Source organism: Echeneis naucrates, chromosome 6, assembly GCF_900963305.1.
Source record: "Echeneis naucrates chromosome 6, fEcheNa1.1, whole genome shotgun sequence".
NCBI classification, from domain to species: Eukaryota; Metazoa; Chordata; class Actinopteri; order Carangiformes; family Echeneidae; genus Echeneis; species Echeneis naucrates.
The window spans coordinates 479,056-490,515 of NC_042516.1; the positions used below are offsets into that span (position 1 = coordinate 479,056).

Consider the following 11,460-nt stretch of genomic DNA (forward strand, 5'->3'; position numbering starts at 1 on the left):
GTTTGACTGGAAAATAAAAGTTTAATGACTGAAGGAACAATGCGTGTGTATTGGTTTTTCACATAATTGCCATGCAATCAGTGATAGTAAAAAGACAAAAACATGTTGTTGCCTTGTACAGATTTTACTACAGGACACACACTTACAGTACAGTCTGACATAGGGAGTTTTAACAGATGCCACATACACCATGTGATAGATAGATAGATAGATAGATACAGTGAGTTTAAAAAAAGTTTTATTTTACGTCAGGCTGCAGATCACACAGTAGTCTTCCTGATCTGGGACACCTCATTCAGGTAGGCAATGAATAATTTGGTTCCCTCAATGTAGTTGTACCTGTGAGAGGAAGAGGAGGAATGTGTTAAATGTAGGTATGAACAACATATACAGACACTAACTTCTCAGATGTCCCTGAGGCCCACAAAAAATCTAGTTCCTGTTCCACCAGCAGATACCAAGACAGATAAATCCCTGCACATTTTTGTTTCTGCATTTAAGGCAGGGATCAGCAACCCGCAGCTCGCTGATCTATGGCTAATCTAATGGCTATTATTCTATTTAGCTATTTTTTAAATGTGATTTTGGAGATATAGGTGATCTGGTAACATTGAAATAAAACGTGTTTAAGTATTTTGTCAATCAGAATATGTGTCGCACCTTGTATATGTGCCTTATATATGTGCATAAGCATGTTGGGGAAGGTCAATGACAACTCGTTCCTTTATTCCACAGACAACAGAGGGTCCTTTAAACTCAGCTCCCCCACAATGCTCACCTTTTCACACATGTGTAACAGGACAATCACAAACTCTAAGTCCAGCTGCTATTGGTCACTGTATGACATGTGACCTATAAAAACCTCTGTTTGTTCCTCCTCTCTCTCTTCTCCCAAATATCTTGCTTCCCTCACACCTGTTTGTGCCCGTCTCTCTTCATTCCTGGATCAGCTCTCCTGACTCGGAGGTTGGCCCTGATCTCCTTTGTAACTCTTCACTCTTCCCATGGTAGCAACGCAAGGTCCTGCACAAGATTTCTAAGAGTGGACAAGCAGACTTGATGCAATGTCTCCTTGCTGTTTCCTGCAAGCAACGACCCTCAATTTAGCATCGACTGCTAACTTAACTGGAACACCATCAACACAAGCAACTTAAAGAACTAGAGAAATTCAACCACTCAGACCTGCAGCTCTGGACTCTGGACTTGGACAAAGCACAAAGAACAGCTGCTTGTCCAAGAACTGGGTAATATTCACTGGGCCAACCTAGTATAAAACAAGCACAGCTAAAAACAGGACTGTTAATCTTCGCACATGAAAATGTAGATTTGCTGACTTTATAGGCTTTTTTGTTGTTTGTTGTGTGTTCAAACAAGTATCAGCATATCACTCACTCTGCAGGCAACTAAACCTCCCCCTTTTTACCCTGGCACCTTGGAACTATATCAGCTGGCCTTAACAAAGGACCACATGAGACTTGTTGCCCCAGCAGCCACCTTGTTTGTGGTTTGACTGTCTGCCATTTGGTCACTGTCCCCCAAGCACAGACACACATACACTTGCACAAACGCTCACATTCAAGTATATAGCCCATATTGAAATAGTATCTGTGTCTTTGTTTGCTACTCTATAATTAATTAGATTAGATTAGATTAGATTTTCTTTTATTGTCCCACAATGGGGAACGTCACATTGTTACAGCAGCAACATTTTTAACTTAAGAGATAGAGAGAACAACAAACAAACAAGGAAACAACAGAGACACACAATAGCAGGTAGTACTACCCATAGTACTAGTACAAAATGTTCTTAAACACAAATTATTGAATCTATTTGATGTTGCACGAGAAGGAATATTGCCAACCTCTTCTCTGCAGAACGCTGAATCCTTCCACTTTAATATCGTAATTTGGCTGTAGTTGTTAAGTTGATTACACTCAGAGATCCAAATTAATAGTGCAGTTTCCCTTTTTAGGGTGGGGCTCCAAGGTTACCCTTGATATTAAACAAAGCCATCAATTAACATTAATATCTTTCATATTAATAGTTTAGTCAGTTTTTGATAGCCAATCACCAATGAACTACCAGGCCCAGGCAAATGGTGGCCCCTGTAAGTTGTATGATAGCAAGTGTAATGAAATTATATATGCAGTGTTTACCTTCATTATTATCATATGGATGTAAACTAGGTTTTGTGGCTCCAGGTGGGCTTTATTTGGTGGGAGTCTGGCCCAAATGGCTGTTTAATGCTGAAGGTTGCCAACCCTTGGGCTATGGGATTTTTCCAGCCTAAGAATGTGGAAGATTAGTGACGGAATTTATATTCCGCACTAACAAGTCTTTTTTTAAAACCAACAGAGTCAAACCTGTTCATTTTCTCATTCTGGGAGTGCAGCCCGTCATCAAAGCCTCCAATTGGCATCATGATGATGCTTTTTCCCATCACATCCTGGAAGGTTCTGGCGATGGGGATTGTCCCACCCTCACGGATCAGATCAGGATCCATATCAAAAACTGTGAGAAGAAGATTTATGTTATAGGTGTGTTACTACAAAATAAAAGAACTGGACATGATTTGCTTCAGAACTCATGTCTTGGTGAACATACCTATAAACAATTCTCAAAAGTTTTAAATAAATAATAAACTATAAAATATAGCCAATGGAGCCTTTTTGAAACTACCACAAAAAAATAACTGACTTCCACAAACAGGCAGGCATAAATTAAACTGATGTCCTTCCTTTGGCTGTTTATTGCATTAGCAGGAAGAGAGAAAATGGTAATGGAGGATGAACTGTTATGTAAACATGAAACATATGCAGTATATAAAACACATGTTGGCAGTGCAGGTGTGTCAAGTCAACGTACATTGACAACGTATGTGGAAGTATAAAGATGAAGAACCGGAACAGGGCCACGGGGCCTGCATGTGTAAGTGCTGATAATCAGGACTCTTTCTTTAGATTTCTGCATCTCATGTGAGATCAAGATGTTAGTCTGTTAAATATACTAACTTAAATAAAGATTTCAGAGAGTAATATTGCCTTCTGCACAATTGTAGAAATGATTACTGGGTAGATGAGTTTGCACTGCAGACATGGTAAATTATTAGAAGCTCATTTAGGTGAAATATTGTTTGTTTTTTAAACATCCACTTTAAAAAAGGTATTAACTTGGCACAAAAAAATCACCAGAAATTTTATTTTACATCGGTAGATTGATGTGAAATGCAGAAATATTATTAGTCCTTGGATATATATATATACATACATTTATATTTACGTTTACTCATTTTAAATTTTTATCAAAAATGCAATATTTTCTTTAGAAAAATGCAAACAAGGCACATCACCCAATCCTCAGTACTGAAGGCAAGATTGTTGTATATCTATAGGTATTAAGTACATCTATTCAAAAAGAGGTTTATGGTGTTGCTCTGTCGGGATACCGCCATCAGAGAACCTCAGAACAGAACATACTGGACTGGCATGTAATGGGTAACAGTGAATAATTGGCTGAATAACTGACCCAGATGTCTCTCTAAGAGAACAATTGTGAGAATGAAAAGTCTTGTTTGCTGCATTCTGGACCATCTGTTAAGTTGAAATTGTGTATGAGTTTAGCAATAGTTGTGGCGAGTGGAAACCAAGGTCTGGACTAAAAGCTTGGTGACATACTGAGCCTAACTGGCTCAGTATGTCACCAAGGCCTGATGTGTGATGCAGTATGTTTGGAGGAGGCGGGCCAGTCATCAAACATGAAACCAAGGCTTCTCACATCCTTGGTTTGGGTTAGAGATGAAAAGACATTTTGCTTATTGTAACCGAGAGCTTATTTGGCTTGGATGAGTTTAGTCTGAGAGGTTTATCTGGAGCTGCTTGTCCCTTCATCCATGTTTATATACTTGAGAGAGAAGCCAAGATCTGTGCCAAGACCGTGAGCTCACCTGGAGGAAACCACAAGCAACCACACTACTTTATATTTTTAGTTGCAACTTGTCTCAGATTTTGAGGCATTGATGGGTGTGTCAGGTGGGGTGAGGGGTGTTAGCTGTACCTCTCTTTACAGCAGCCTTCCCAGCCTCATACAGAGGATGCTGAGTGTCAGCCAGCCAAGGCTTTGCTCCGATCACCATAGTGACTTTAAGTGAGTTGGGACTCTTCCTCTTTGCAAACACAGAGTGAAGGTAGTCTGTCACCTGGAATATCAAAGCAAGAGGAAAGAGAGCAGAGGCAGTTTGTGGAAAGAAAAAATCCTAAATGAATCTATATGGATTTTTTTTCCAAAGCAGAGGATTTGCATCCTGTTGTACCTGTTTCTTCACCATTGCAGGATCCATATTAGGGACTTGTCTTATGGAGAATTTAGCAGTAACCTTAGCAGGTATGACAGTCTTTGTGCCAGGGTCAGAGAAGGCCCCCTCTATGCCATGGATGGAGACGGTGGGGTAGCGCCACATGTGGGCCAACACATCCACCTACAGGAAACGCAGGGCAGAAAATCAGCTGTTGCTCTCCCCTGGTTTGTTAATAAATCATATCTTATTGCATGATTATTACTCCCCTTGTTGCTGTACATGAGTTGGCTGGCACCAATCTTGTTTTTGTAGTGGTCGATGTCAAACTCGATGTCTTGATACATCCTCCATTCCTCATCAGACAGTGGAGCCACAGCGTCTCTGATCCCAGGAACAAGGATTTTACCACTGGGGCTGATCAGTGTATCTGATTAAAAACGGAAAATGGCTGAAAGGCTGAATGTCTTTAAAGTGCCTCTGTTCACATTTGATCAACATTTGAGTTTATGGTTAGTTACACAGCCGCAACTTGTTGCAGGATCTGCAAGAACTTGAATTCAATATCTTTAAAATCCAATCCTCATGATTTGCAGACTCACTAATTACTGCACAGGCCTTGGAGCTGATTTAGGAAAATACCTGTGGCTTTCTGAATGTTTTGGCAATCATAAAATTTTATGCAATTAGAGCAGAGTCAGCAAACAAGTCTTAAATCCCATTCATTTATTCATTCATCTTCTACTGCTGGAGCCAATCCCAGCTCACACTGGGTGAGGGGCGGGGTACACCCTGGACAGGTCACCAGTCCATCACAGGGCCAACACACAGAGACAGACAGAGACCAACAACCACTCACACCTACAGACAATTTAGAGTCAGCAGTTAACCCAAACATGCCTTTCAAATGGTGGGAGGAAACCGGAGTACCTGGCAAACTCCAGGCCGGGAACCAAACCCGCAACCTTCAGCATTGACCACTATGCCACCATGCTGCTTTTACACCCCTCTATCCCCCCGTGCCGGAAGTTCCACATCTATTTTGTCAAAGTCAATACTCGTTAAGTACTCAATGTGCTTAACATCACATTAGCAGTACACATTACCAGACACTCACAGCTGACCAAAAGCTTGTGAGAAGAGAAATGTTTTCAGTCTACATTTAAAAGAAGATACTGTTGTAACAGACCTGAGTTCATGTTGTAGAGAATTTATACTACTATAATACTATAATACTGCCAGTTCTTTTGAGGGTGTTTTTGACACAGCATGAATTTACATGGCAATGCATATTTAGCATTTTAGCATATTTCAGCAATTTTTTTTTTTTTTTTTTACTGATTGAACCTTCTGACTAAGCCTGAGAGCAGGCGAAGCAAAATTTTTCTCATTTGTCAATTTACCATCTGTCTCTTGACTCTTTTCTTCTTTTTACTTAACCAGCTTTCCACATTGATTCCATGAGTCTCATCTTTTAGCACACAATCAGACTGATCTGGATGAGTATATGATTTGCAATGGCAGGTCTAATACATTTTTAATGGCGGGGCCAGGCTGGGGTACAGAGACTCAGGGACGAGTGCAGACGCTAAGCGCTTTTTCATGGAGCTCCTTAGAGCCTCCACGTCAAACGCTTCACCTGGTGATTGGGTGCTATTTTGAACTTATTTTAGGGCTGCAGTTTACTCCTGCAGGCCAAAGCTCAGGGTAGCTGCATCTTAGTGATTGGACCAGTGGAAAAGGAGCTGAAGTTGTATTATATGATACATAGTACACAGAGCTGACCTGGTAGTGTTGATTTTTTTTTTTTTTATAACACAATCAGAACAACAACAGGGGTAGATGGAGGCATAATGCTGCATGCATGAAAGCTGTAACGTTGAATTTGATGGTTAAGGAAACTGTTCACCTGTAAAGGGAGGCAGTTGGGATCGTGCAAGGTTTTTAAAGTGCACACTAAGTTGTCAGAGCTGAGCTCTGAGACAGAAGTCACTGGCTTGTGAATATATTTATTGTTTATTTAATTGTTTCATCATACTATTTTGCTAATTATTTTTTGTCCTAGTTACCTTCACCCACTGACCAATGTGCTGGATGATACTCACTTGCAGATGTACTCACCTAGAATACCAATGAGGTCAATCATTGGTTCAATCACAGTCCCTCCATACACTCCGGAATGTAAGTCCTGTTTAGGTCCTTGAACCTGCAAATACACCAGAGGAAGAAGTACCTCAACTGCACCCAAGTTTAAAATATGAGAACAAGGTAAGAGTTAGATCCAATTTATGGCACACAACCTCAGCAAAGAAGTAACAGTTGCCTCTGGTGCCATAGGTGAGAGCAGGCCGTATGCTAAGCCAACCGCAGTCTGAGATGATGATGTAATCCACATCAGAGAAGAAGGTGTCTCTCTGGGCCAGTATCATGGCATCCAGGCCATTGGAGCCCGTCTCCTCCATGCCCTCAATGACAAACTTCACATTGACTGGCAGCTCCTGTAGCACGGAAATAAAAATTTGATTCCATCAGATGTGTTTGGCAGAAAGTCAAAGTGACTTGCTCAGATGGAAAAGAAGATAATCTGAAAACGGTGCATTTTTGGAAGATAAGTGTCCCTCTTTGAAATTCCAGTTGTGCCAGAAAATGCTTTGCAGACTGAAATATCATGGGCCTTAGCTTTGTTTGAAACTAGTTTTACCAAGACGCACCTTCTTCCTACTTAATGCATCCAACATTTGGATGATCCCTTTTGATGTAAAATACTCAGCTGTGTTATTTTCTCATAAAACGAAGTTACAGCAAAGATGGGTGCAAACAGACGGCTGCAGTGACTTTGCAGAAACAGTAGTGACATTGCAAGTGAGTTTGGCTGAAGCTCAGCACTCCCCTTACATTAGCCTGAAGGTGCTCTGTTTGTTCCTGCTAAATCTGTATTGAGTATTTTACTTGACTAAAACAATCTGCTTAAATAAACAGTTGTAATCTGTTGGGTTTGCTTCTCCATTTTTTTATATTTGAAGTGTTTTCAAGACAGATGATGCAAATGTGACTCTAATCTATCCTCTAATCTGAGGTCACAGCACAGCACGTCTTCAGCACACATTTCCTCATGTTTGATTTCATTAATCAGAGCCATGATGAACTATCCAATTGAAGAGTTCAGTTGTAAACTTTGCCTTACCAGGCTGAGGGCCTGGTAAGCCTCCACTGCATGGATCCAGGCTAACACTGGGGCCTTGTTATCTGATGCTCCTCTTCCATACAGTTTACCTAAAGGCACAATCACAAAACAATCATTATATGTATCCATCATATTGATTCAGGTCTCTGAGAGCAGCAGTCTGAGTTGTTATACATAATCAAATCAAATTAAATCAAATCAAATTTATTTATATGATTCCATGTTACAGCAAGGCACACATAGAGCGAGTCTAGACCAAACTCTTTAAGGAGTTGTAAAGGAGAACCAACATATCCTTCCAAGGGCAAACACTTGGCAACATAGACAAGGAAAAACTTCCTTTAGGAAACCTCAGGCAGAACTGGGGCTCAGGGAGGGCAGCCATCTGCCTCAACTATAATAAATGCAGAATTTCTACTTTTAAATTCAGTTGGAAATTTGTAAACACATGTAATCTGTTTTTCTTTTGTGCATGCAAAACCTGGGCCAATGTATCTTAAATTGTGTCATATAAATTAAGTTTTTCATAATAATTACACTTATTACATCAAAGTCAGGAGCATGTGTCTTTCTTTTTAATCTTTGTAGCCTTATAAGTTGAATGAGACACTTTCCTCATTGGATTTGTATGAAAACAGAATTACAACTGTAACCAATGTCACAAATACAATATATTTTCAGAATAAAATCGTGTTGTTCTTGTCCATCATTCAAACTTTAACAGTGTAGTTAACAAGTTATCAGACCTCAGTCCATCAATGAAACAAGACTGGAGTTTGCGAGTTAGAGACACTTTGACACTAGCTAATGAGAACCAAGCCTCATAAGAGGATGAGGGTGAAGAAGAGATGATAAAGAGTATAGATCTTTATCAGTCCAAGGTCAGACAAACTTTCCACAGAGGGACATGATACAGTTGTGAGAAGGCACTTTCTGGAAGTGGACCGAGTCTAGCAGAAATGACTCAACCAGAGTCAAAGTCACTGCATAGAGGCGTCTCTGCAGCTGGATCACAACTGTTCATGAGTCCTCCACACATAGATCATGAAGCATGGAGTTCTTTTGCCATGGACACCACAGAGGAAGATGTTCCATCACTGACCTGATGGACAACAAGATAACGTCTGATGGACTGAGGACACTGAGACTCAACTGTCTGAGCGACACATAACACCATGAAGACATCCTCCCATAGTTGGAGCAGGGTGGAAGGAGCAGTAGGATCTGGGTCTTCACTGCCTCTGGACCTGAACATCCCCGTATCACAGGGTATAAAGTAAATTCCAGGTTTATCAAGGTTCTTCCAGGATAATGTGAAGGTTTCTGCCTCTTCAAGGATTATTTTCCTTGTCAAGTGTGTGCTCATGGATGGAATTGTTGGGTCTCTTCAACAACGCCATAAAGAGTTTGGTCTAGATCCTGCTCTATATGTAAAGTGCCTGACATAACTCTGTTGTGATTTGGCGCTATATAAATAAATCTGAATTAATTTAAGTTATACTCTACTTTTGCATGGCACACAAAAACCTATAGCAAAGTTTGACCTAACATCATCATTTGCACTTCTGATGGCCAAGCATCTGAACAGATAGCATGTTTAAAATATACTCGTAGTAGATTATTGCACAAGCATTAACGTGGTAGCATAAGTAGCTTTACGGGTGACACAAATTCCCCCATTTAATTCTTTCACTATCTCACAACATTAACTGTATCTGCTTCTGAATATAATGTTTCCATATGTTTAAATATAAATTTAAATATCACTTTCTCCTGTATAATCTTTGACACATTTCCCTGGAATTCAGCTGTGGAAGCCACTAAAAAGAAAGACGGAGGAGTGTAAAGACTATTACCATTGATGTCTGTCAGGTTGTAGGGATCCGTGGCCCAGCCATCCTCTTTCTTCGCAGGTTGGACATCCACGTGACCATAGACACACACTGTGTGTTTGCTGGAGTCATTGCCAAATTGAGCTGTTACTACTTTAGGCAATGCTAACATCTGCCCGTCAGGGAGCTGCAAATGAAAAGGAGTGTTAACTTCCTAAGTCAAGTTACTCTCTATCCCTAAAACATTTCCATTCTCAGTTTTATGAAAAAATATCTGTCGACCCTCATTGTTCGGGAATACAAAGCAAAGCCCAGTAGTGTCAACGGATGATGTTGGTGTGAGCTGACCCTTCCGCTCCCTGCAGACAATTTGCAGCGAGGCCTATATTTTCAGTTGGCGGTCAAATGAGTGGCTTCACTACTGAAAGAGCAACTCCACTGTAAGTCTAAATCGCATTCAATTAGCGGTACATTTCAGCTCTGCTTTTCTGAACTAGATCTGATGTTTCATATCAAAGGGCTACTGTTTTCACCATTCATTAACACAAACGGAGTTCATGCCATGTTGGCTCCAATTACTGCTGAGCAGCTGAAATATATGTTTCATGAGTGTGTGGAGCAGCTTTGATTTTTTTCAGTCAGTAATGAGGAGGTAGACTGTGCTGATTGCTCTTTTTGCTTTTTTTGAGGTCTCCGACTCATTTGCCACTGTCGCCTGCTCCCTGATGAGCCCACCTCTCTGACTTAAACACAAGTATTTACCAGCCAAATAAGGTGATACACACTGTACATAAAGCCATATTATGTCAGACAGGGTTTATGATGACAGGCTCTGTCACTGACTTCTTGTTCTCCGATGTCCACCAGCTCTACATTCCCGCCCATCAGCCTCAGTTTCTGAGCCACCTTCTCCATCATGAGGTGCAAATCTGCTCTTTTCAGTACATTACTGGAGTCACTCTCGATTGCAACCCAGTCGCGCAGAGCCTGGAGAACACACAAATATTCAAAGCTTCATCCTATCTCATCTTATAGAATATGATAAAATATCACTGCTGTGCACTGTCATCACCAAGTGACCAACTCAAGTAATCAAAGGGATTAAAATGAGAATGAGCGTTATATTTGCCTGTCATGTTGCCATACTGCCACCTACTGCCTAAGACCATTTTTGTTTCCCTGAGCACTGGAGCTACAAAGCATATCACCAACAATGACCACTCAACTTTAATTATTTTGAAATTATATTTTCCCTGTTGATATATTATACAAATTCTGGTCAGTGGTTCTTTAAATTAATTTCATTTTCTCAGCATTATCCTATGTATATATTTGGACTTTCTAACTGACATCTAACAGCTATTGAAAAAAGCAATAAGAGTTTTATTTTAGAGTTTCACACACGGGTCAATTCATTTGTGTTTAGCAGAATCCTTATATATTCATATATATGCTATATATAATTGAACAAATCAAAACCCAACATTGCTTCACTGACATTGTAATATTTTTTGGGTTTAGTCGGGGCTGATGATAAGATTACTTGCACATGAGAAATGTGGATGCTGCTGGATTTTGGTTGCATAGCAACAATGCCTAAAACCAACAATATACAAACTTCAACTGTCATCAGTATTCTATGCCATATTAATGTTGGTATTACATGTTGACTACAGTAGACATAGAATTTTGGTCAACCAGCGTGACTGAAAATTACACCAAATACCAACATCTAATGACAATGCTGGCCAGCTTTGCACCAGCAAACCAGTTCAGATTGACTGTTAAGAACTGTCATGTTAAAAGTAAATGACCCTGTGGACTGGATTATTCTGGATAATTTATGTTTAGATAATGGTTAAAATATAGTTTCCAGTTTATTTTTAATGGTTAAATCAGATTTAAGAGCGTAATATTTACAGCATATTTGGTTGGTCCTCCTCTTTTTGTCCCTGTGGTGTATATTAAGAAGCTGTTGCACTTGATTTCATAATGTCGCAACATTTAAAATAGTAACTAAAGCAAGACAAGTTTATTGTACCTCTACATATTCTTCTTGATGACTGTCGACATATTGTGCCAGCTCTGTGTATTGGAAAGCGTGGACGGTAGAGATCCCCAGCAGGAAGAATGGCAGGGTTAGAAAATTCAT

The 11,460-nt window shown here is 40.1% G+C and overlaps 1 protein-coding gene across 1 annotated transcript; it reads right to left on the reverse strand.

Moving 5' to 3' along the window:
* Positions 1 to 222: 222 nt before the first annotated feature.
* cndp1 (carnosine dipeptidase 1) lies at positions 223 to 11,460 on the reverse strand. Its single transcript, XM_029504806.1, has 11 exons — positions 11,350 to 11,460; positions 10,152 to 10,295; positions 9,333 to 9,495; positions 7,477 to 7,565; positions 6,593 to 6,790; positions 6,414 to 6,498; positions 4,564 to 4,722; positions 4,311 to 4,477; positions 4,055 to 4,196; positions 2,365 to 2,512; positions 223 to 339 (listed from the first exon to the last, which is right to left on the reverse strand). Exons 1-11 carry the CDS (start codon positions 11,458 to 11,460, stop codon positions 261 to 263), a joined length of 1,485 nt encoding a protein of 494 aa, XP_029360666.1. The 3' UTR covers positions 223 to 260.